The following is a 26,696-nucleotide window of genomic DNA, read 5'->3' as shown; positions in this document are numbered from 1 at the left end:
AAAAAGAAGAGAAAGAAAGACTATTTGGTTTTGATCTTTTGTAAATTAGAAAAATATAAGATTTCCAGTCAAATGTATTACATTCTAAGGAGCCCAATATCCAAAAATATGACTTTTATTTTGATAAGGAGTACAAAAATGACACCTAAAACTTTGGATAGATTTCTTATTGCCATTATATGACCACCCATCTGCGCACAGGGTTCTCCAAGGCACAGAGATTAAATTACAACAAAATCAAGGTTCTGACATGGAAGAGAACATCGTATTCAGAATCACAAAATTTTAGAACTTCAAAGGCTTCCAAGATCACTTAGTTTAAACGTTAGAGAGATGGAATTACTTACTCGGTGTTGCACAGCTCATTAGGATACAACTAATAAGGCCTTTTTTATACCCAGCACAGCAATCTTTTCTCTATAGGACTTCAGTGGTATTTCAATGAGATGGAAGAGCTTAATGTTTGAAAAAAACCCAACATCACTACTGGTTAGAATACTGAGAAGAGAGTCACTCAAAGATGACAGTGTTTTGCCCATTAAAAGACAAAGCTCTTGGGGCACCCACTTTTAACTGACAGAGGGCCAGAAGGGTGCTGGAAACCACTCAGGACTTTGAAGGTTTGGTTTGAATATTGTCCCCAGCATTTGCTGTGTCACCAGAGTCACGTCACCTGGTTAACTCTCTGAGCCTCAGCTTCTTCCCGAATAAAATGGGGGTAATAATTAACTCAGAGCTGCCATGTACTCAATGAGATAGTAACTAAAGTGCCTAACAGTTTATAGGGACTCTATAAAAATCAGACCTCTTTTTGTCTTGCTGGTCCAATAAAAACCCTGTTTAGAAAGCATGAATATACAGAAATTACAGGAAAAATGCAACATGTAGGCTATACGTTAAGTTTTAATAAAGGATAATGGCATTTGATTAAATGTCTGGGACATGAGTAGGCACTTCTCTGGCTCGTAAAATACTGACTCACATTATTTAAAACTAACGCGTAGAGGGGCGGTTGGCTGGCTCAGTTGGGAGAACATGGGACTCTTGACCTTCAGGTCACAAGTTTGAGCCCCATGATGGGGGCGGGGGGAGTTTACTAAAAAAAAAAAAAAAAAAAAAAAAGAAAGAAAAAAGAAAAAGAAAAAATTAAATAAAGGGAGCATTTAAAAAACAAAAACAAAACCAAAAAAATCCTAACGCATAGATTATGAACCAAACAGTATCTGTTTACTGTTAAAAAAATCTCATACAGAAGCATCCTGAATGAACCAGATCTTGAAGGAAAAAAAACAACAAGTCAACAATCCAGGGGAACACTATGGAAATTGTTTCACAGTCATAAACCCATGAATCAGTTTGAAGGTTGATCAAAACAAAATGCATTTTTAATTCACTCTCATAGTCCTGTAATTAACAGATGGTTATCCTTTCAGTTAAAGTTTCTGTTTAAATGTGGAATGAAGATGGGATTACATGGCACGGGCCTGCATCCTGGCTGAGAACTTTTTTCCCTCTAAAGTTTCATTTAGGGTCAAATGAGTAGAAACTCTACACCATCAGTTAACATTTAACCGCTGTGCAGTGGTTTAAGCTGAATGTTAGTATTACATCTGCAGCTATCACATTAGAGGTTTTAAAAGGCAGCACAATTAACAGAACAGCTGTGAGGAGCAATGCCTTTAATTTTACAAATGGTGCACTTGCACTAGGAGATATATGAATATGCCTTCCTGAAAGGAATCCATGTTACTGGTTTATTGATTCATTTCCTTGTTTTAAAAACAATTCCCAAGGCTCTTCTCCCTGAACACTGTAGCTTGACAATTTGAGGCCAACCCAAATCTGCCATCTACTATTCTTTTTGGAAACTCCTACCCTACAGCCTCACACGTTCCAAATTTTCGTCAGTCTCCCCAACCCTCTGATTTGAGATAAAACCCACCACCCAGGACAGTGTAGCTCTGGCTTCCGGTAAGAGCCCATTCCATTCCTATGGCATTTGGTCCTGAACACTTGCTTTTATTAGTAAACTTTTCATAGGTCTGTGATATTACCTCCCAGCTTAGCGTCAGGGTTAATGACAGGTGTTTAAATATAATAGGTACTCCCATCTTTGTTGATTAAGATACTCACACTTATTGGGGTGTCTGGGTGGCTCAGTCGGTTGAGCGTCCCACTCTTGGTTTCTGTTCAGGTAATGGTATCAAGGCTCCTGGGACCTAGCCCTGCATTGGGCTTTGCACCGAGAGCGTGGAGCCTGCTTGAGATCCTCTGTCTCCCTCACTCTCTGCCCGCCCCCCCCATTCATGCACGTGTGTGGGCAGACTCTCTCTCTCTCTCTCTCTCTCGTGCGCGCACTCTATCAGAATAAATAAAAACTTAAAAAAAAATATTCACACTTAAAATGTGTCATTTTCAACCTTTTAAATGGTACCAGATAAGCCATGTCACAATTGAAAAGGATACTAGAGAAATCTACTAGGACAATGAACAAACATAATTAAGACAATAAACAAACGAAAGATTATAGGAAAGCCTCATGTAGGAAACCTTCCCTTGTAGGAAGGTTTAAGGATTAAGATTAAAAAAAATAATAATAAAGCATTTGGGACAAAAGACCATTAAAGACTGGATTCTTAGGTCCTAAAATCATTTTAAGGAACTCCAAGATGATGTAAGAAATAAAAATATTTGGAATACTCAAATTTTCTATTGCAAATGTCAAGAATAGCTATAAGCAAATAGAGCCAATCAAATTTTAGAATACAGAAAATTTATTTCCACTCATGATTCACTACTGATGTTAGATGTGGAAACATTGTAGTGTCAACATAGTAGATGACATAGTTTTCCGCAGTGAAGAAGCTATTACAAAGAAACTCAAGAGGAAGCTCATGCATGTGTAGATGGTATGGTAACTTGTGAATGCTGGGAAGATGGTGTTTTTGTAATAATGTGATTAAAGAGTCTTTCCACGGTAACTTTTAGATTTTTAAGCTTCTTGAAGGCAAATGATGTTTGCCTTCACTTCCTGTATAACACTTGTTATTATGTTAGGTAATTAAAGGGGAAATATAGACGTAAAAGGTCTGAGGCGGGAGCGTGAGGGAGAAAAGGAAGGGGTACAGTGGAGGCCTGGACATAGCTCGCTTGTCTCCGCACACATCACCCTGCACAGACCCAGTTCTGCCTGTGTGGGGCCAACTCCTTACTACTCCTAAGCACGGGCCATCTCTCTCCTCTGAACTGTGGCGACCACACCTACCTAAAATATTTGCTGTCATGATTAAAAGGACAATATACAAGGCGCCTGGGTGGCTCAGTCAGTTGAGTGTGCGACTTCAGCTCAGGTCATGATCTCATGGTTCGTGGGTTCGAGCCCCGCGTCGGGCTCTGTGCTGACTGCTCAGAGCCTGGAGCCTGCTTCCGATTGTGTCTTCCTCTCTCTCTCTGCCCCTTGCCCACTCACACTCTCTGTCTCTCTCCCTGTCTCAAAAATAAATAAACATTAAAAAACATTAAAAAAAATAAAAGGACAACATAGGTAAAGGGTTTACATAGTTTCTGGTGTGTGACAGCTACTTAATACTTTTTTGGATATATATATACATATATATATGTATTTTTTAATGTATTTTTAATGACTGCCTATGTGTCCCGTGTGCTGTTTCAGGTGTTGGGAATTCCATATACGACAAAATAAAGCCCTTGCTCTCATGGTGTTTACAGCGTAGGGGGAGGCGAGAACTAAATTTACCCAAAGCTAGAACGTGTCAGGTAGAAATAAATGCTAGGAGGGGCAGCTGGGTGCCTCAGTTGGCTAAGCATCCAACTTCGGCTCAGGTCATGATCTCATGATTTCTGAGTTCAAGCCCCACGTCGGTCTCTGTGCTGACAGCTCGGAGCCTGGAGCTGCTTCAGATTCTGTCTCCCTCTCTCTCTACCCCATTCCTGCTCACACTCTCTCTCTCTCTCTCTCAAAAATAAACATTAAAAAAAATAGAAATAAATGCTGTGAAAAGAATGAAAAGGCGGGAGGGGGCAAACAGAATACTGTGTGTGTGCGTGTGTGTGTGTACACGTATGTGCTATCCTATGGAGGGTGGTAAGGTAAGCCTTCTCTGATAAGACTTGAGAAAGCTTGGGAGGTGGGGGCTTATTGATATGTAGGAAATGAAAGAGGGGAAACACCAAGTGCCAACTCCTGGAGCAGAAAGCATGCTTGGCTTGTTTAAGAAGTGTAAGGGATTCCAGGGGAAGAACACAGTGTGCTTGGGAAAGAGAAGGCACAAAGCCAGTGAGGCAGCAAGGGCCAGAGCATGTGGGGTCTTGAAGGCCCTGATAAGGTCTTTGGGTCTCTCATCTGAGATGGGAAACATGCAAGAGCTGGAGCAGAGAAGTGATCTATGTAGACTTGAAAAGGCAATATATAGTAGGTAGTATCAAATGCTAAAACCATAGTGGATGAAATAAATGGGAAATGAATACGGATTATTGTTCTTTAACTCCGATCTGCTTCACCTAGATTCCAAGAACCAGGTGAGTCATAGGAGATTGCCATGTCTATCCGTCAAAAATGGTGGAATGGCGTCAGAAGTTTCAACCTAACTTACTGCGTAGGGTCAGTAAAAAGGTAAGGAGCCTGGGCTTTAGGATAAAATACGAATGGAATGGAATCCCAGTTCCAGGGTGAGGTCTTGGAAAAGTTACTCAACCTCCTTCTCCTTGGGTTTCCCTTTACATATAAAGTAGGGATAGTACCTAAACTAGTTTAGTTTAGTACCTAAACTACAAGGTTGCCTTCAAGATTAAATGAGATATACGTGTAAAGCATTTAGCACAGGGCTTGGGAGCTTAATAAGCAAACTGATTAAGAAGGGGGATAAAATCTTTTACACTAGCAAATTAAATGAACAACTTAGTATCTTTTAAAATACCTATCATTTTGCTACATACGGAAAAAGCATACATTAGTTTCTAAAGAGGCAACCGTTTTTGATTAAATTAGTTTCCTGCATTTATAAAATCCATCCTTTAAATGATAATTGAGTAAGTGAATATTTTATGGCTCTATTAACAGCAATGGAAGTTGGAGAATTTGAAATATTCTAGACTTAAACCTTTATAACTTTGTCTGCAGGGCAATTCCATTTCCTCTACCAAAGTAGCTTAATTTTAGAAACAACATTCTTTAAATGAGGACAGAAGCTACTCGCTACTCAAAGAGAATGTGTTTGAAATTCAGCTAGTTTGCATACAAGTCAAACCAAAAGCGTTCTTCGGAATTTGTATGAAGCAAAATTTTGCCACAAAACCCCACCTAAGTTCTTTCCAGTTAAAACAGCAGAAGGGTTCGCAGACTTCAGCCACCTGTCGCTCTCAACACCGTCAGTCTGATGTCAAATTTTGTCTACGCTAATTGAACTCGTCATAATAAGCTCGCAGGAAAACGCAGAAGCGGATTTTCTGAGTGACAACGTTCCACAAACCAAAGAGAACCACGTTGTTGCAGCTGAGAACATTTTTCCCCAAACAGACCTCAAGGCTGGAAATCCCATCATTCTGCATGGAAAACCCTCTCGCCCGCAGGACCCTTATTGTTTACAAGGTGGCAGACACGGTGACATCCCCCTTCCGAACTAGGTGCGTGATCTCTGTTGCAAGCACCGCGGCAGCATGTCGCTCCTGGACGCCGACGCCGCCACGAAGCGCAACGCCGCCCGCGGCGCGCGGCCCGCTCCCCCGAACTGAAGCGGGCCCCGGAGGCACGCAGCCGCACCCAGGCGGACCCCGTCCCCGGAGGCGGCCCCGCCCCTGGGACGGCACCGCGCGGGACCCACCGCTCCCCGGGCTCCTCGCCGCCGCGTGGCTCTCGAGGCCGGGGGAGACCGCGGGGGGCGGGGGGCGTCGCGCGGGGCCACCGGCACAGCGGCAGTGGCCCACCCGGAGTCCGTTCTGCGGGGAAGGACCCGCCTCCGGGGGGGGAGGGGGCCAAGATTCCGCAGCCCCCCGCCCCCACCCAGCAGCCCCCCGGGGTCCGACGGCCCGGACAGCCCTCCCCCTCCCCCCGCGCACCTCCGCCCAGGCGCCGGCCCGCCCCACGCAGGCGCGCGGCAGGCCCGCCCCTCCCCCTCCGCTCGCGGGGCCCCGGCAGGGGCGGAGCGACCCTCGGAAGGGGCGTGGACACCGGACTCGACGCGCGCACGCGCTCTCGGGCCTTATGGCTACGTGTCGGGCCACGTGACGCCCACCCCGAAAGTCCCCCGTGAAGCAACAGGACGTTAAAAAAAATTTTTTTGGGAGGGGAGGGGGAAGAGATGAAAACGGACTGGAGGTGTTTTTTTTTTTTTTTTTTAAACTATAGTAACGGGAGGAGAGAATGGGGCCGTGCGGCGGCGAGCGCAGCAGCCCCGGGCGTCCCGCCGGCGGCCCCGCTCACCCGAACGCCTCAGCCCGACCGCGCCCGCCAGACGGGCCCGGCGCGGCGGCCGAGCGCGCGAAGCGGCGCGGCCCCTGCCCCCGCCCCAGTCGAAAGCACCGCCACCCGGCGCCCCCGCCGCCCTGCCCTCCCCCTCCCTCCGCTCTCCCCCTCTGCCTTGGCGGCGCCCCCCGCCCCGGCGCCCAGGCCGGACTCGCCGGGCGGCACCGCCATCACGCCGCCCGCCCCGCGGGAGGGAGACGGCGCGGCGGCGGCGGCGGCACCCGGGCCGGGGGCTGCGGGGGGCGGCGGCGGGAGGAGGAGCGCGCCGGCCGGGGCCCCGCTAACGGCCGCCCTGCGCGGCCCCGCCCGCCGCCCGCCCCCGGCCCTCCCCGCGCCGCCGCCCCTCCCCCCGCGCCGCCGCCGCCGCCGCCGCTGGCAGCGCCGCCTGAACTGAGGCGAACTCCGCCGCCAAGTGAGTGAGGAGGAGGAGGAGGAGGCGGCGAGGAGGAGGAGGAGGAAGAGGAGGAGCGGAGTCAGAGCACGGCGGCAGCGGCAGAGGCGGCCGCGGCGGGGACCAGCCCAGAGAGAGACCCCGAGCCCGCGGCAGAAGCGGCGGCGGCGGCGGCTGAGCGGGCGCGACCAGCCGAGCGAGCGGCGGCGGCGGCGGCGGCGGCGGCCCGGCTCCTCCTCGTCCGGCGCCGAGCGGCCCGCGCCCGCACTCGGCCCGCGGAGACCCGCCTCCCGCCCGCCGGCGGCCTCGTGAGGGACGCGCCGAGCCGGCGGCCGAGGAGCGGCGGCGGGCCGGGAGCGCGGCGGGCCGCGGGCGGAAAGTGCCTGCGGGGGCGGGGAGAGCGCGGCGAGCGCGCGGTCCGGCCGCCCCGGCGCCCGGCGCGGGAGCGGAGCGGAGCGGGACGCCGAGTCCCGAGCGGCCGGCGGCCGGGGCTCCCCGCCCCTCCCTCCTCTCCGGCGGCGGCGGCGGCGGGCGGAGTGAGCTGCGGAGCCTGGAATATGGTCGGGGAAATGGAAACGAAGGAGAAGCCGAAGCCCACCCCAGATTACCTGATGCAGCTGATGAACGACAAGAAGCTCATGAGCAGCCTGCCCAACTTCTGCGGGATCTTCAACCACCTCGAGCGGCTGCTGGACGAAGGTGAGTCGCGGCGGCGGCCCCTCTTCCCGGGACCCGACGCCCCGCCGGCGCGTGGGGAGGGCGGGAAGGTCGCGGCCGGCGGGGACCGTGCGCCGGGGGCCGGAGAGGCCCGGGCGGGGCGCACGGAGGCGGCGCCGAGGCCGGGCTCGCGGGGCGCGGCGGGCCGGGGCCGGGGCCGCGGGCGCGGGCGGGACCCGCCGGCGGGACCCCACCTTCCCCCCGCCCCCTCCGCAGCCCCCAGCCCCCGCCCCCCGGACCCCGGGGCCGAGACCCCGGGCCTCGCGCCGCCGGCGCCCAAGTTGGTGGCGCCGGGGCAGGGCCGCCGGGCCAGCCCGCTCGTGCCCCCCCCCCCCCGCCCGGCCTCCAGCCGCGCCGGCGAGCAGCGCGACGGCCCCGGGGCTTCGCGGGCCTGCCCGGTGGCGGCCCGGCCTCGCCCGGCCCGCGGGCGCCTGAAGGACGCCGGCCCCGGGGCGCTCCCGGTGGGGGCCCTCCCGGAGCAGGCCGGCGGCCCCCCAGCCGAGGGCTCCGCGGCGCCTTTGCGTTGGTGGAGTTTGGGGCGCTTGCCGACCCTCGAGGGGAGGCGCGCGCGGCCGGATCGAGTCCAGGAATTCCACGCGAGACCCAAAGTCCCGCCGGGGTGGCCGAAGGCGGGGACACGGTGACAGCGGAAAGCACTTTGTGGCCTTTTGTTTGGGGAAGCGAGAAGTGTTCGTGAGTTTAACTTCACTTCGGGCGCGGGGGGGGGGGGGGTGAATCCGAAATAACGCGAGGACGAATCCGCACGGAGTCCCGAGTTGGAGAGAACTTCGGCGGAGAGTCTTTCCCGAGGACGCCGCTGCCTTACTTTGTAGGACAGGAAATCCTGGCGTTGGGAAGGGCGAAAAGAAAAAGAGTGAGAGTTTGGGGGTGGGGGGGCGGGGGGAGAACCGCTCCGTTGGTGGAGACCTGGGGGCCGCGAAGAATGACCGGAAGATTAAATTTTGGTCCCCTCTGGAATCTCTCGCACAAGTTTCTGTTAACAACGCCCCGGACTGTGAAAAATTGTAGCGTCCGTGCATTTCTGGGAACGCCTGGAGAGAGAGGAAAACAGGACCCACGAGAAAGTCCGTTTTGAAAATCTAGTAGCCAGGAGTTGTTGTTTGTTTTTTCCCCTCTCTCTCAGAAGTATCAGTGGAGGACTGTTGAAAGAAAGCTGGAAACTGTGTTTTATAGAACTGAACAATGGATTTGGGATTTTTCGCAAGAATTGTGAGATCTTTGCTATAGAAGGAGGCCAGAGGCACCTGAAGCCTAGAGAGCCGGAGTGTCCGTCAAGAACAAAAGGCCGGAAATGTCTCCGTGATGAAAGATGGTTAGAGGAGGAACCCAGGAGCTCCTGTGGTCCGGAAAGTCCAGAAACAACTTTCAGAGTGCGAACAGTTCGGTGTTGCTGCGTCCTCCGTTTTGCTTCCCTGCGTGAAACGCAGCGGCCGTACCCTTTATCAAGGAAGAGGCTTTTGCCGCCGTCGGAGCCGCAAATCTGTTCATTTCACCTTGCTCCGGGAAAAACCTGAGCTGTCCCTTTAAGGGGTTCTGTTTTTTTCTATTTGTGTTGGCATTTGAAAGATTGTGGAGGCAGAAAACTTTCTGGAATGTCAAGGAAAAAAAAAATTGCTGGAACTCTTAAATTGAGTATTTCCAAATGTGAGCGCTAAGGGGCGCCAGTTATTTTTTTTAAACGAGAACTGTTTGGAGCAAAATGTGTAACGTACTCAATTATCTGATCTAGATTAAATTTGGCTGAAATTTAAATCACAGTCGATCATTTTATGGGTCCTTTGTGGCCACACTTCTTGTATATGTAATACATAATACATTTGCAAACATTGAAAGCACTTCCTTTAAAATTACGGGGACAACTTTGGTCCCATTTCAAAAATAATACGCGGTTTTGCCTTGGTAAGATTAGAGTTTGAGTAGTAATTGCAAAAGTTTCTGTCAAGGTTAGTTTTCTTAAGTGTATTTGTTTCGAAAGAATCCTTCATAGACGTTGAAATGAAAATAGGTCTTCACGATATTTAGGGTTAATTAAAGTTGGCTTTCTTTGAATTGAAACGTTCAGTTCAATCAAATGGCACTAGAGTGTAAGAAAAACTCAGAAATCTTTTCACTTTACATACCTACCATTTAAAGGCAGGTAATTTGGGTTCCTCTGGTTAGTTACGAAAGGTTTTTCTTTGTGTTACAATGTTCGTCTAAAGTCTCTAGATGATAATTTAGACTTCTCTGTTAAAAAGTTTCTAACTCTTGCCTTCAGTAATTTTTACTCTTCCAAATCTAGAATTCCAATTATGTCATCTAGATCTAACAAAGGTTTGTTTGTTCATTTCTCTGTGGTTGGCAAGAGTAACCATTGCATTTTAAGTCTTGGAGACCACTAGCTGAGGATGATAAATTCTAATTTTTTTTTTTTCCCATTTCGTATGGTTTACTCCATCTCTTATCTTGGTCCATCTTGAGTTTTAGTTTTTTCAACTCCCCAGCATAAGGATTGCCTCTGTGTGGTAGCTGGGATGTTTAAAATGGACAGCATAATGACTAGGAAGTTTGATTGTTTTTTTATCAGACCAGTACAAACATGCAGGAAAAGGGGCTATTCCTTAGTGTGGAATAAGCGGCTTCCTGTAATTGTTAGCCTCATTATAAACTTAATTTGACTTGAAAAAAAATACTGGTTTTTGAAATGCATCATGTTTTTTGGGCCAGATGATTGAATTCTGAAAATTTGGCAACTTGCTTTTACCCCATTGTGGTCTGTCATTGTCCAAAACAAATTAATCATGATTTCAGTTTATGGTTAGGAATTACATTTTCCTATTCCATGTGGTTGATGGAAAAACAAATTAGATAAAACTGTAAGTTTCATGTTCGTAATTAAGCAAGATCCTGTATAGTAGATGTATTTTCCGATAATTAGAAATTTCAAATGATTATTTAGGAATTCTATTTCAGAATGTATTTTAAAAGGAGGCTTTAAAAATTTTGCTTGTCAGAGAATTTTTATTTGGCTAGTTACAAATTTGGAATTTATATGTGCTAGATTTTCTTAGTTGATTAAAACTGGAATGCTTTAGATTGAGCATTTTAATTCTATGCCAGGTTAACCTTTACCCTATATTTTGACTCTGGACAATCTTTTTGGGTTTTGGATTTATTTTATGCGGGGTGGGTGTGGGGTGGATTGTCAGGCTTCAAGTATCTTCACATGATTGCTTTCTTGAAGTTGTGAATATGTTCTAGGTTAGACCACTCACTTTAAGGACGTAATTTCACTTGGATGTTTCCAATACTTAACAATCTTTCGTTGAAGATAGAGATGATTGCACATAAAACCGAGGTCTTCAAGTCTTAAACTGCTCTCTTTCTCTCTCGAGAAAAGTTTCCAAACTGAATGAATCCTGCGACCATCCATGGGAAAGAGTAGTTACTACAGCAAATTTTTTTCATTAAAAACAAACAGACAAACTTTCTTTGTCATGAAAATGAGAGTTGGAACAAAGGTGCTTGAATGCACATTATGTTTTTATAAAGTATTGCAGTTTGGAAATAAGGCGACAAATGAGATCAGTTAGATTTAAAAATCCCAGATGGGGAAAAGAGAGAACTAGGGATTTTAAAATCAGATTTTGAGTTTTTATTTTTTAGGCAGAGGGAGGTTGAAGCCTCTGACAGGAAAATTAAAAATGTATGGTATGGGTTATAAGTAAAACTAGCCTAAATCTTTTGTGAATATCTGAAAAATTAGTGTGTGGCTCAGAAGAAGTGAGCAAACATGTAAGGTTACATTCTGCGTTACTCATTTGAAAAACACATTATCATTTTCTTATGTTCTTCTGGGTGGATGATAATAGATTTTCTGACCTCAATTTTCTCTTCCTCTCCCTTAAAAATGTGGGGAAAAACATTTTAAATTAAAACTTGCTTTACTAGTTAACATTTTTCCATGTAATATTTGTCTCCATTTATCATGCATTTAGTATAGAAAGTATCATATCATACCCTCCGTTTTCTTACGCTTCAAAATTGTTTTCCAAGGGAGAAATCTTGCTGTCTACAAAAGCTTTGTTTCAAAAACTGTGGCTGTTTGTTGGTATTGAGAGGACTCTTGCTGTATAAGTTTATTAAAATTTTAGGTGTTTTTTTTTTTTCTTGAGCATTGTTGACAGTCATCAGTATCGGAAACAAACAGATTTTACTTAAGTTGACATAATCTGTTCTTCAGGAACAAAGATTTTGCAGTTGTATACTACTAGCCCTTTGAATTAATGGTGATAAGAAGGAAACTGATACTTAAAATCGGTTGTTCTTTCCATTATTCTCTTTCCCCCTTCCCCAGGAGGTGTCCTCAGCTCTATAAGGTAGTAATGGAAATGATCATTTGTATTGTAGGTCATTTTTTAAACATTCTTTCTCCACTTTGGAAGCTTAACTCCCCTTTAGGCAGAATATGTATTCAAGATGCATGTACATACTATGAGGCAGAAGGTGATTCCTTTTTCTTAACTTTATCCAGTTTACATGTTTTGCCGGAAAAGCTGTACTCCCAAGGATATAATGTAATTGAATTAATAGAAATAGGTTTCTTTGCTAATCACATTTGTTGGTGTGTTTGGTATGAGACCTTTTCTTAAATGGCTTTGAGAATATCAAGTGAAAACAAGTTAATTTTTTTTTAATGGTTTGTACACATTATCTTTCTGTCATTGTCCCCTCACTTGTCACTGTCCTGAAGCTGATTGCAAAGTGCATCAGTTTTCCTAAGGGGAAAAAAAAGGTTTTTGGTTTACTTTTTAAAGGGAAATAGAGTCCTGTGACAAAGGACATAAAATGTAACTCCCCCCCCCACCTGCCTTTACATTATTCACATGCTCTTTTTCTGAAGCCAGTATTTAGATAAGTAAGATTTTATTTTATTTTTTTACTTCTTTTGGCTTTAAGAGAATTATACCAGTGTGATCATAGGGACAACTTTTTATAATCTGACTGGAATATCTTTAATTTCCTTGAGAAATTATTACAGTTTTTACAATTTGTTCGGTTTATGATGGTGCACTTATAAATAAAATTTGGCTTCCTCTGTTGGAGATGGAAAAAATGCTATGCCATTTTTAAGTTTAATTCATTTGGTAACTTGAGTGACAGTCTCCTGAGCAACTTTCTGCTGCTATTGGTGTGTCAACTGTTATGAAGATATCCAAGGATCTATTTTAGGCCAAGGGATCAGAATAGAGCTGGAACCTAGGCCAAGAAGTCATAATTATATTTACCAACTTTTAATTTATTTTTATATTTTCCAATTTTTTATGATTGACAGGACTTCCGTATTTTTTTATTTTTTTATTTTTATTTTTTTACATCAAGATAATGTACTTTTCCCTTCATGGGAACTTTTAGGGGGTACATATACCTCTTTTAAAAGTTGACATTTAGGTTTTGGGGCCCCAAATGGTAGGTTGTTTGATGTCCAAGTAGGATTTTTATAGCTTTTTCTTCATTTAACAGAAAGCAAACATAACATTAAGGTTTTCATAGTGAATGCATTTTGTGTGACTGTGTTATGAAATTTGATTGTAAATATAACCCAGTGTGTGTGAGGTACTACTGTCTATAGAGTTTTTATCAGTCGTAGGTAACATTGTAAGAGTATCTCTGTTTGTCCCTGTCTCTGCTGTTAGAATTGGTTCCCTGAAGGTGCCCCCCCCACCCCCCAGCCTGGCACATGTGCACTATCAGAGGTTCATTTAATTAATAAATAGGTTGACACTGTTTTCCTCTGATTTCTATTTTCTCTAAAGTATGGGATTAAGCAAATTATATAATAATTGGTGATAGTTTTGGGCACTTAGAAAAAAAGGTATTTATATTCTTTTATTTTTTAAATTTTTTATTTTCTTAAATTTATTTTTGAGAGAGAGAGCACGTGTGAGTGTAAGCGGGGGAGGATCAGAGAAAGAGGGAGACACAGAATCGGAAGAGAGGCTCCAGGCTCTGAGCTGTCAGCACAGAGCCTGATGCGGGGCTCGAACCCACGAACCATGAGATCATGACCTGAGCCGAAGTCAGATGCTTAACCGACTGAGCCACTCAGGCGCCCCTTTTAAATGTTTTGTTTTTAGAAGTCTTAAAATATTGTTTGTAATGCCTGTCTTAAACTTTTATCTTAATTTTACTTTGCTGCCATTGGTGTGGATGTGAATTAGAAAGATAAAATTGCTTTACTTGGGCAGTAGTTTTCAGCCAGTCCTCATGCAGAGTATTTTCAGTCCACAAGCAGAGAGAAGTTGTCACTGCTCATCTCAGCTCCTAAAAGTTTTGGCGTTTATGGAATTTTATAGGTAAACTTTTTCCTAGTCACCTATAAAAATCAGCATCCAGCGGATATGTAGGCCTTGTACTCTGTAAAACACAGTGTATGGGAAAGAGTCCAGGTCCCTAGTGCTGCTTTGATGCGTTCATGATAAACAAGGACTATTTGGATGGTTTTAGTTCACAAGAAAGTTGAGTATAAATGTATATGGCAGTTATAGTAGTTTAACACAAATAGCAACTTTTTTTTAAATACAGGTGTTTCTTTTTCTTTTTAAAATTTTTCTTTTTTTGGTTTTATTTTTGAGACAGAGACAGCACAAGTTGGGGATGGGCAGAGCGAGAGGGAGACACAGAATTTGAAGCAGGCTCCAGGCTCCGAGTTGTCAGCACAAAATCCGATGCAGGGCTTGAACCCATGAACTGTGAGATCATGACCTGAGCCGAAGTCAGACGCTTAACCGTCTGAGCCACTCAGGTGCCCCAGAACACAGGTGTTTCTTGAAGCTAATTTGAACTTGCCATTACTAAGAAGACTGATAAATGGAAGTTTTCAGCTAACTGAAACTTAACCCTCTTAAAAGTAGTTTACTTTCCTGCTTTAGCCTGAACAATGTTTTAAAAGTAATTACATGAATTTTTAAGAGAGATCACTTGTAGAAGATAAGTGATTTATCCAGAAATCTTACAGTTAACAAGCAAATGACTTAACGTTTTTGTCATTTCTTTAGTTTCCTGAAGCAGCAACTCTAGTTTGAAATTCCAACAGTCCTGTTAAGTCTAGCAAAATGAAACTTTATGTTCATAATGTTGCTTTTTATATTCTAATCTATAGGTTTTATTAAACTAAATTTTGTGACTAGTGAAATGAATCCATTTACTATAACACCTCTATCCCATTATTAATGATACGGCAGAATATGTCAGTTTGGATGATTTTCAAGGGTACTGAAATCAGAAAAACCTCAAAATGGAGTTAAATCCAGAAACTAGTCTCATGACCATGTTGTATGGTCATGGCGATAAGAAAAGGGCTTGTGTTTGTACACGTGCAGATGTGCATGTGTATAAAGGGAGACTTTCAGCGAATGTGAGAGTGGGTGCTGGGATGATGAAGTTCTAGAACAAGGATGGTTTTTGAATTAAGAAAATAAGTTGCTTGGCCCCAGGATTGAAATGATTATGTATCAAAAGTGGAAAAGGGTCATATTAGTGGTAAACACTTTGCCCTTGGCTTTAGTGCAGGACAAGTCATTGTAAAGATTGGGCACCATCACTTGGCTAGTTGTAAATTATTGGGGAACTTTTAGGTTTTAAGCTGAATTAAGTTCAAAATATATAGAAAACATGAAAAATATAAAATACATTCTTATTATGTTTAAGAGAACTAGGAAAGTGCTGGTAAAAAGCAAACTTTCATGCAGTTTTACTTGAAACCTGTTTTCATTAACTCTTAGTGTCATAATTATGGAGTAACAGGATGGTTTTACAGAGATGGTTTTACAGAGGAGAGGTACATGTGAAAAAAAAAGCAACATATTTCTTGGATGCAGTTTAGTGTAAGGACAGTTAAAATAATATCAGAAGATCATGGAAATCAGTGCTGCAAAGGACCGCCGAGTCCAGGGAAATCTTCATATTGTAGGTGCAGAAACTGAGGTGTAGAGCGGTTGTGATTTGTCCACATCACCAGGCAAGGTAGTGGTGGAGCTGGAGACCCTCAGCTCTACTTTCTGATCTCTTTGGTGAATGTGCCGCTCAGTAGTGGAACTGAAGAAGAAAAACCCAGAAGAGTTCCAGGTGCTCAAACACTGCTGTATTGCCTCAGGTTGTGAACATGAAGAAGAAGTAAATGGGAGTTTTGCTAAATCTGTGATAAGTTGGACTTGAGCAAATAACTGGTCAGTTTCTTGGAGCTAGAATTTTTGTTTTTAATGGTAAATTTTTGTGGTTGTTAAGAGGCTAAAAACGAGAAAGTAAAGGTGTTCAGAGGATTTTATTTAGCTCAGTTACTTTAACTTCTTAGTAACCAAAGGATAGAGCCTTAACTCTTTAATAGGTACAAATCTAGTGTGTACTTAGTATTTTCACTGGTATTATTTTTGTTATTCCTATTATTGCAGTTACTATTTTTTATAACCACTCAAGAAGAAACCTAACATTTCTGACTGCAAGACTTAATGTATTAAGGTTTACTAAGTCAGGAATGTACACTTGGATCACTTAGATTAGCATCCGGTGGTTAATAGCACAGGTGGTCAGCTCTGAATAGGGACTTGTCAGGAGGTGGGTGACACTGCTGAATGGAAATGTGAGCAGTGCTGAGTAGCCCACTGCATTCCATTTGTGGTACCCACATCTGGAGCATCACCTGATGCCTTCGGGTGTACTCTAAAAGAAGTATAAGTCACAATCCCTTCCTTGCTTGCTGTGTTATAGAAATTGGCTCACTCTGAGAGAAATGCTACGTGGCAGGTGAATACATATTTTAAGAAATAAAATTTTAGACCAAGATGTTTCAAATATAAGATGTTTGGAAATTAACTGCACCTAATTGTTATTATTGTTGGATGATGCTCCCCAATTGTTATGACAGGTATGCAAGTGTTGACTGTGTATGGGTGTGTGTGTATACATGTGTACATGTGTGAACCAGCAGAAAGATAAAAATGAATTTGTGTTTCTGGCCATATTCTAATGAGCACATGTTGCAAGTAGTAAGAATTCTCTGGCTAGTAGACCGGAGATATAATCACAAGGTTGCAGCTAACTAGTTTGGTGATCTGGGACAAGGTACTTAACCTCAGAGTCTTTATCTGTAAATGGAATTATTAATTGCCCTACCAACCTCAAATCAAAATTCTCAGAGACTGGAGGGTATTATATGCAAAAGAACTTTTCAGACTGTAAAGTAGCATCATCTAATTTCTGTCAGTATTTTTAGGTTGTTTTTGATAGGATGCAGCATGACAATGAGATAAGCAAGGCAGCTTATAGAGAATGAAAGAAGAAGAAAAAGGTAACTTCTCCATCTGAGTATCAGCTAGTTTTTATGTTCATGAGAATCACTGCTAGTTGAGAAGTCCCTTAGAGCAAAATAACTAATATTTTCTGAGAAGTAGAACCTGACTTGGTATTAATAGGCAGTAGGATTTAATGAGGTGAATTGGGAGGGCGGAGGATGTTCCAGGAGAAGAGGAAGAGCTGTAATGTCAAAACAGTGGTGAGGGGAGATTGAAAGATTTTCAGAAAGTGTGTTTAGACTCCTTTGGAATGGCAAATGCAAGCAAAGGAGTGAGTTAAGAGCAGAGCCAGCAGCCTAGGTTCCGGCTCTATTGTAATGGGCCTTGAATGCCAGGATGAAAAGCATGACTTTTCTTCTGAGTTTTGTAGGGAACCAGTGGAAGACTTGTATTACTTTGGGGTGTCATAATGAACCCTTTGTGGGGAACTAACAAGAGTGTGTAGAATATATGAATTTAAGGAAGTAGAAATTGGATGTATTTTGAAGGGTTAATTAAGATTTATGGTTAGGTAAGTGGGTGTATTTTCTCAAAAAATTTAATAAAAATATACTTGAGCTTTCTATATTTTAGATCTAAACTCTTTAGAGTTTTTTTTTTTAAAGAATGTGTTTTAACTAAAAATCAGTATATATGAAAGTTATTTTTCCCTTGCCCATAAGTTATCACTTTAATCCTGAGGCACTGAGAACGTGTGGGTCTCATTGGTACAGCTGCCAGCCAAAATGTTGGTTACTTAGAATTAGGCCTTATATGTGAATTAAAGAGGACTGAATAAACTCTTTGGTTTAGGGAATCATAGAAATTTTTATTTTATTTTTAAGAGAGAGAGAGTGAGTGCGTCAGTTGGGGAAGAGCAGAGGGAGGGAGAGAGGCGGAGAATCCCAAGTAGGCTCCATGCTCAACCCAGAGCCCGATGAGGGGCTTGATCCCACCACACCGTGAGATCATGACCTGAGCCAAAATCAAGAGTTGAGTCGGACACTTCACTGACTGAGTCACCTAGGAGCCCCAGAAATTCTTGGATTGAGTTGGAGGAAATTTTATCCAAACCTTACTCATCTAATACTGTTAAATCTAGATGTGCTATCAAGTATGAAGATTTTTGGGAACTTGACTATTTTCATCATTCATGTTACTTATTTTTGTTTAATTGTACTTAATGTTGATTATTTTAAACAAATTAGAGATCTCTTGACATGCCATCTCTGTATATTTATCTTTTAAAAACTAGAATTGTTTTGTATAGCAACATCATGTTGAACAAAATGGATCAGTCCTACATTTAATGTGATTACCAGTCCATAGTCAGGTTTCTGTAGTTATGTCCAGAATATTTTTTACCTGGCGGTCTAAACCAGAGTCTGATTCAGGACCCTGCTAGTTGAATCTGGTTGTTATGACTTCATGTCTTATTTAAATTCAGAACCATCTTTATTTTTTTTTTTATAGTTTATTTATTCTTGAGACAGAGTATGAGTGGGGGAGGGACAGAGCAGGAGGGAGACACAGAATCTGAAACAGGCTCCAGGCTCTGAGCTGTCAGCACAGAGCCCAACGTGGGGCTCGAACCCACAAACCGCGAGATCATGACCTGAGCCGAAGTTGGATCCTTAACCCACTGAGCCACCCAGGTGCCCGTTGAACCGTCTTTTTTTGTGTCACTGCAGTGACTTCCTTATCATTGGAATTATTCCTTTATGCCCTCTATATCTAACACTTGGGAGGTTAGGTTTAAAAGATTGAGTAGATTCAAGTATAACATCATAGGTGATGATTAGGTACTTGATTTTGCTCTATGCAGGGGGTACAGTATCTGGGTCCATTATTAGTGAAACTGAAACGAATATCTGGGTTACCATGGTGATAAACCTCCCACTGTAGTTAGGTCAAACTTTCTTTCACCAGAGAACGTATTCCTATTTTGAAAATAGTTCCTAATGAAAAGCCAGAGAGATGCTTATTCTTTCTTACTCATTGGCAGGGTCTGGAAGTAAAGTGTTGGCTTGCTCGCTGCCTCAAATGGTGACTGATGAAAAGATTTTATTTCTAAGTAGTTGCAAAATCTCTACTGCAAAGTTTTTCTCTTTAAGAACTTTTAATAGTAAGGAAGTTATAGTCCAGCAGATGGAGATATTAGTACACAAAAGACAGTGTTTAGTGATTAAAATTTGTTGAGAAATAACTTTTACCAGATTAGGAATTTTTCTTTAAATTCTAAGAGAGGAGTTGCTCAGGAATATGAAAAATAACAACTATGAAATTTACTATTGAGAAATCACATGTAAATCAGTTGTGGTATTTCTTTAAATAAATTTTTTTTTTTTTTTTTAAGAGACCATGTGTTAGTATGTTGTCTAGAAAAGGTGACTGGTTTGGACATTCCATTGAGTATTGCAGTTTCTGCCTTTACATACCTTAGTTGTTTGAAGGGTTTTTTCTTTTAATTTGTTTCAGTGTAGGACTGAGTCAAGTCTGTGGAAAAGTACTTGTATCTTTTCTTCGTGATTCTAAAGTCTTTAACTAGGCTGTTGATTTGTTTACTAATGTAAATCAGAAAAAAAAATCTGTGCCATCGTCTATTATTACATGTTATACGAAAAGAAAGTTCTTTTGGGGATTATGGTTTTATTGTAGTAATAAAAAATTATCAGCAGTAAAAAGATAATCTTATCTCACTTTATTATTGTAGTTTAACAGCATGCCTTGTCAGTTTTCTTAGGTAAATATTATATATTTAAAAAATAGGCCCTCCCATTAAAAAAATATTGCCTGTTTATAGTCCTTCTTAGATATGATTTGCAAGCATCTGTTTTTGTTAATTACACATTTAAATTGTACTTTCCAAGTGGTTATATTGAGCTTTTTTTTACATTGTCAGCTCAGTTGTACTGTACCCTTTGTCCTTACTCACTTGAAATCGCACTCAGCCCCGAGAGAAGTTTCTATGTAGAAGACTAGGGAGGACGGTACTGACTGTGGCACCTCTGTAGAACTGATAATAACTTCCATTTCACCTCCTCCCTCCCCATGTCCTTCCTTTTCTTTTGTTATTCATAAAATGTAGAGAATTGAAGATGCATACATTTTCAGTTCACTTTTGGCAGGTAGTGTGTTTTGTGGTCTCTGAATCCTGGAAAAGGTGGTGGTGAGGGCAGAGAGATGTCAATAGCTTATGGTCTTTGACCCTTCATGCGGAGTATTATTTTTCAGGGAAAGTGTTCACCTATGGCCAATTTTGTGTGTATTTTTTTAAAGTTTGTTTTACCTATTTTGAGAAAGAGAATGCACAGGAAGGGCAGAGAGAGAGAATCCCAACCGGCTCCACACTATCAGCACAGAGCCTAATGTGGGGCCCAAACTTAGAACCTTGACATCATGACCTGGGCCGAAATGAAGAGAATTGGATACTTAACTGACCAAGCCACCCAGGGACCCCTAGCGTGTACATTTTAACTTTAATTTTTTTTTAATGTTTAATTTTGAGAGGGGGAGGAGCAGAGAGAGAGAGACGGAGACACAGAATCGGAAGCAGCTCCAGACTCTGAGCTGTCAGCACAGAGCCCAATGGCAGAGCTCCCAAGCATAAACAGCAAGATCATGACCTGAGCCGAAGTCAGATGCTTTTCCAACTGAGCCATCCAGGCACCCCTAAAAATTGTTTTTTATAGTCACTTGAGAGTATATGAGAAACATAAATTTCTTCATTCAAGAAATTGTACAGTGTGTTGTTAAAGAATTAGACACATTCATTTCATTCTTACCATAAGAAGTATTTATGTCGTGGAAAAGAACTAAAATATATCAATTAGAAAATGAAAATGAGAGCCTAGGTGGCTCTATAGATTGGATCTCAGACTCTTGATTTCCGCTCAGGTCATGATCCCGGGGTCATGGGATTGAGCCCTAAGTCGGGCTCTAAGATATTCTTTCTCTCTTTCTCTCTCTCCCTTCCTTTCCCTCTCTCTCTCTATCCCTCCCTCCCTCCCCACTGCCTCCCTCCCCGACTTGTGCTCTCTTTCTAAAATTAAAAAAATGAAAATGACCCATAATTCAGTGATAATCATACTTAACATTTTGGTGAATTTTCTTTTTGTGTTTTTTCCCTTCTCTATTTATGGATGTAGCAAACTTATGATCCTGTTGTAGTACTCTGTGTGTGTGTGTGTGTGTGTGTGTGTGTGTGTCTGTAAAAATAAGATTACATCAAGAGCATGTTCCCTGCCGTTTTATATATATTTTGGTAATATAACGTTTTTTAACATAGTTCATCTTTCAGAGGCCTGTTATAATTCAGCTGTTCTGTTGAATATGTCATTTTGCTTTCAGTAAGCTTGTGTAATAGTATCAAATGGTTTCAGAGCCTTATTACTCGCTCTTTAAAAAGCCTTAAGTCACTACATATTGTAATGGCCCTGGGAAAAACCAAGCTCTTTTATTTCTGCAAAGTAGTTAATAGGAGATCAACATTTTATTTTTTTATTTAAAAAATTTTTTATTTTAATGTTTATTTTTGAGAAAGAAAGTGTGAATGGGGGAGGGGTAGAGAGAGAGGGAGACACAGAATCCAAAGCAGGCTTTAGGTTCTGAGCTGTCAGCACAGAGTCAGACGTGGGGCTTGAACTCAAGAACTGCCGGAATGTGACTTGAGCTGAAGTCCGTATACTTCACCGAATGAGCCACCCAGATGCCCCAGGAGATCAGCATTTTATACTGCATTCCAGTAGAAAGTGATTACTATTATGTGACATTTAATTTTTGAGTAACATCAGAGTATATTTCACTTATTTTTTAATGAATTGACATTTATTTGAAATTTTTTATTCTATTCACAGATAAATTTGGATGCATATTATATGTAACATATAAGGTATGCAACAGAGCTTCACATTCATTCCTTCCCTTCAAGTTATTTGAATAATAGGGTAGATACTATGAAAAGAAAGTTATATAAGGTAATATAACCAGGATGTTGAAAGACTGGTGTTAAGATCACGTTAGACTGGGGGGGATTATGGAATGTTTCAGGAAAAGAGGTAAAATTTCACCTGGCTTTGGCAGGATAGATCGTATTGAAGTGGAGAAAAGGTAAGGAAGTAGGGTTGTAGACCCAGAGAACACTATCCTTGAATGTGAGGATAGCCCAGGTAGGAATATCCTACCTGGAATATTGAAATATGTGATTCTTCCCTAGAAAGCTTTAAGTGCATGGAAAAAGATTTCATCTTGTTGATAATGGGAGACCCATTTAAGGCTTTTCCTTCCTTTTACATCTTAGTTTTGTTCCCCTTTTATCTGCCTGCATATTTCTGTTTAGTATGGATTAATGTGATAGATTGCTCTACTTACTGCATATTTTTAGATTTTCTGGAGTTACTCCTCATCCCCCACCCCAGTATTTTGCCTCTTAACTAATATTTTAGCTTTATTTTTTTTAACCTGTGCATGCTTAGTTTGGTTTTCTATTTTGTTTTACCAGTAAGTTTGGATATACTTACACCCTCTTTTTATGATGCAGTTTATTTTAGTACTTTTTGTATGTGTCTGTTGGTTGTTTTGGGTTTAGATGCCTGGGGGAAGGAGGTGTATCAGAATTAGTGAGTGCAAGATTTACAGAACTGGTGAGTCTAAACCCTGGGCTATAGACGAGTTGCTAACCTGTCTTGCTCTGTGTGTGTGGCATGGTCTTGGCCGTATGCGTGCCTTTCGTTATCCTCTCTGTTTGCTTCTGCTCTGATGGCTTGAAAGACCTAGCAATCTTAGATTGGAGGCAAGAGATTGAAGATCTGCTAATTGAATTGAGGGAGGCTCTAGGGGAAGTGTTTGCAGAGTATGTTCCCTATAATCCTGTCCTCCTGAGGTAGTGTGAGAATAAAAGTAGTCCTGGAAGTGCTGCATATTCCTTTTGTGAATTCAGCATGTGTTGACATGTTAAATATCCCGGATCTGCAGAAAAGAAAGCTAACTTGTTTTAATTAACTCTTTTTTGAAACTGCCTGGAAAAGGAATGCCTTTTTTCTTTTTTTTCTTGGAACTAGTGGTCTGAGGATACGTTATGGTAAATATTAGAAAGAAGATTATAATGACTTGGTTGCGGATCCTGGGGAGAAGATGGTTTAAATAATAATTGTTTGGAAATTTTAATTAATTTTTGGATGAGAATGCTGGCTCAAGTCAGATGAAAATACTCTTTGAAAAAGGTAAATTTCATTTAGTTTGGGATTATATCACATTCCATCTAAAAGGAAGCAAGAAAAAGTATCCTTTCTGACTTTATATTAAAGTATTGTAATAGGATGTGAGGGCGATCTGGCTGCGACATCTGTCACCCCGTTGATTGCCAGGGTTGATTCGGCTGATCTGGCTGGCTAGGCAGGTGTCCCCTTCCTCCCTCACTGCTCCACGTGCGTCCCTCCCAAAGCTGCGCGCTCGCTCGAAGAGGATGACCTTCCCTGACAGAGGAGGACCGTTGTTAGGTCAAGGGCATAGGAGTAGCTGCGCCCCCTGCTGGAACCTCCAAACGAGCTCTCAGGGTCCATTTGTAGGAGAACGTAGGGGAGTCAAGCTTCCAAGACTCCAGACACATCCACATGAGGCGCTGCGTGTGGCAGTCTGCCTGTAGGGAAAAAATAATAAAATACCGCAACAAATGGCTTCAATAGTGAATTTTATTTAATTCAGAGTATTTGTTAAAAGAATTTAGACTTGATATTTTTAAAAAATAATTTTCTAATTAAAGGAAAATTAACCGAATTCTGACAACATAAACATAAAACTGAAAAATAACTTTAAAATAGATTTGCACAGAGAAATAAGTGTATTCATTTTGAGAGAGACAGAGTGCATGTGTAGCAGGGGAGGGGCAGAGAGAAGTAGAGAGAATCCCAAGCAGGCTCCGTGCTGTGAGCAGGAGCCTGACGCTGGGCTCAGTCTCAGGAACCTCTGAAATCATGACCTGAGCTGAAATCAAGAGTTGGATGCTTAACTGCCTGAGCCACCCAGACGCCCCAGGACTGTTCTATTATATACCTTGTTTAAGTGTAAAAATTTTTGAGTTAAGAACTACTGAATTGTTACATGAAGAGAAATAGTTAAATTTTGAACAGAAAAATATTTATCTTTGTTAATTTTGTGAGCTCTGTAAGTCAGTAACTAGTTGAGTTTTCCCTGTGATTTTAGATTTTAATCCATAAGATATTAGCTCTGTTTTTCTTTGTTACAGCAGTATTGAGTCATATTATAAAATGAAGTTTTGATATTTATAATTTACAGCAGTCTTTATAAAAGGGTATGTGTAAAGGTGGATGGTAGAATAGCATTTCTTCTAGAAGGCCCAACAGATTTTCATTAAAAAAATTTTTTTCCTGTTTGAAGAAAAACCCTATAATTGAGAGATTTAAAGTTGGAATAATTTCAGCGATCACAGTTTGATCTTTTAGTTATATATGTACGTGCAGTTCATTTACAAAGGATATGAAGTTTTACAAGAGTAGAAACTGCTAGTTTCAGGAATGGTGGTTGATTTGGCTTTTTGACAGAAATATGTCGGTAAGTGGTATTATTATCCAGTCAGAGAGTACCTTCGGGCCTGATCCCCTCTATGGACAATTGTCATGACTGATAATTTGTGTATTGTGACTACCTTCTAAAGTAGGTAGTCTTAATTATTTTAAATTTAATTTATTACTTGAAATATCTACCTACGCCATTTTTAACTTTTCATCTAAATAAGAATAAACTTAATGCACGCAAGTGGTATTATCATTAAACTGATATTAAAGACAAAAGGCTCTCAGCTTCAGCATTTTTCAGCAGGCTGAATCTAGGTCTACCTTCAAGTTAGTGAATATTTGCATAAGAACTTCCACTGTCTTTTACACAATATTTTAAAGTCATAAGTTAAAGAAAGCTCTTCATTTCCCCCTGCTTCCTTCTAGATCTAGGTCATTTGCTCTTGAATAATGGGATAAAAGTCTAAGATAAAAGGAAAACAAGAAAGCCTCTTCCTGTTTTCTAAATACTCAGTTCAGTTTCTCTATCATTGCTAGATTTAATATTCAAATGTGTGGTGATGTTCTGAACAGGTGACGTTTATAGGCTAGTGTAGGCTTATCTAAATTTTGAAAGGTGATAAGTTTAGAAGTATCTTTAAAAAACACTTTATGTTATTTCAAGAGTCTTGAATAAAAGAAAATGAAAAGGAGAAGAGAGTAGAGAATAGAGAATAGTAGAATAGAGAATACGGAGTAGATCCCCTAAGAGAATGACAGTAAGTAAGATCTGAGTTGGAAAACCCGAAGTTTGTTTTTAGATTATAGGAAAATGTATTTATTTTACAGGGTGGTAAAGGACATGAGAGTCTTATTTTCACATTTCATTTTTATTCAGGGATTAAAACCTTTGATTTTCTTATGGAAATACGTTAACTGAACATCACAGTACATGCCACATGGTTCTGCAGATGTGTCTTGAGTTGTGCAAATTTGAATATACGAAATTTTTATCAATTTTTGTGGATGTTTAAAGGCAGATGGCTTGGAGCCTTACAAGGGGGAGAGAGTGAAAGCTTTGGAGCAAGTAGTAGTAATTAAGAGGATCCTGAAAGTGAATCTTTGATTTTGTGAATCAAGAGTCTCTTTGTTATTACTGTTATTTATTGAGTAGCAAGTATACACATCCTGATAGTATAAATCAGAAAAATGGTATAAATGTGAGCCAAAAAAGGTATATATCAATTTTTTAGAATGTTTACCTATAAAGAGAATTATTGTTATGTATGTACATATTTATATAAGTATATAGTTGAAGTGAAAGCTTCATTAAATATTTGTATTACCTATGATGTAATCTAGTATTTTCCCATTCTTTTCCATTTAAAAAGTGCTGGTTGTGACTAATACTGTAAAGCTAATGGGTTATGACTTGTGTAGTTTTAGCAAAACTGATGTTGATTCCTGCTGTAATTTAGTTTTCAGCAAACTTTTTTGTTTTTTTAATTTAATCTAGCACTCTGCTGGGTACTGTGGATATGAAATGAACAAGGGATAGTCCAGCCTTAAGGAGCCATGTAATAGTATGGCGAGAGAAATGAAATAAGAAACTGCAGTCCAGTGCTTTAACTGCCGTGGCAGAGGCATGCACAGGTTAGGACAGATAAACATTTCTCCAGGTTCACATATTAAATAACCTAATAATTCATCCAGTGGTAGGCTTCATTTAATGTGACATTCAGTTCTGTTTTTTCCCCTATAACTTCTGAAATTGATACTGTCAAGTTTACTGGAATAAGAGATTTCTGAATTTTTTTGCGTAATGGCCAAGTTTGTAAAAGCAAATGTTAATTTTATAGATAATCTTTTAAAAAACCTAAATTTTACAAATGAGTAATATTATTTTCCTAAATATGTTATAGATTAAATGCCTTTATTTGAGAAACGTTATTTTCTGACTTTTTTTTCCCTTCCAAACTTTATATTGTGACTTATTAAGAAGGTAAGATTAGGTAGAAGTGTAATAGAAGTCTACATATTACGTATTTATATATCTAATAATTATTTTTGACTTGACCGTTGGCTGTTAGCCCAGATAGTGAAAATTAAGCTATAAAACAAACTGGGAACTTAAAAAAAAAAAAAAAAAAAAAAAAAAAGGTGGAGGGGTACCTGGGTGGCCCAATTAAGTGTCTGACCTGACTTTGGGTCAGGTCAGGATCTCATAGCTTGTGAGTTCGAGCCTCACATTGGGCTCTGCCGACCGC

General features: G+C 41.6%; 1 protein-coding gene across 7 annotated transcripts in view; it reads left to right on the top strand.

Moving 5' to 3' along the window:
• Window positions 1–5,482: 5,482 nt before the first annotated feature.
• The window catches only part of QKI (QKI, KH domain containing RNA binding), a 154,755-nt gene continuing 133,541 nt past the window's right edge, over window positions 5,483–26,696 (top strand). For 3 of the 7 annotated variants that reach the window (XM_039257442.1, XM_039257441.1, XM_039257443.1), the window contains exon 1: window positions 7,330–7,571. In XM_039257442.1, the coding sequence (XP_039113373.1) occupies window positions 7,430–7,571 (142 nt within the window). In that variant the 5' untranslated portion in view covers window positions 7,330–7,429. Of the gene's footprint in view, window positions 5,644–6,935; window positions 7,572–26,696 lie in introns of those variants that run through there. The other 4 variants (XM_039257444.1, XM_039257448.1, XM_039257449.1 and 1 more) reach the window with 3 other exon arrangements.

Source organism: Hyaena hyaena, unplaced genomic scaffold (assembly GCF_003009895.1).
Source record: "Hyaena hyaena isolate Hyena2069 unplaced genomic scaffold, ASM300989v1 scaffold_617, whole genome shotgun sequence".
Taxonomy (NCBI): domain Eukaryota; kingdom Metazoa; phylum Chordata; class Mammalia; order Carnivora; family Hyaenidae; genus Hyaena; species Hyaena hyaena.
This window is presented reverse-complemented; position numbering and strand designations above follow the sequence as displayed.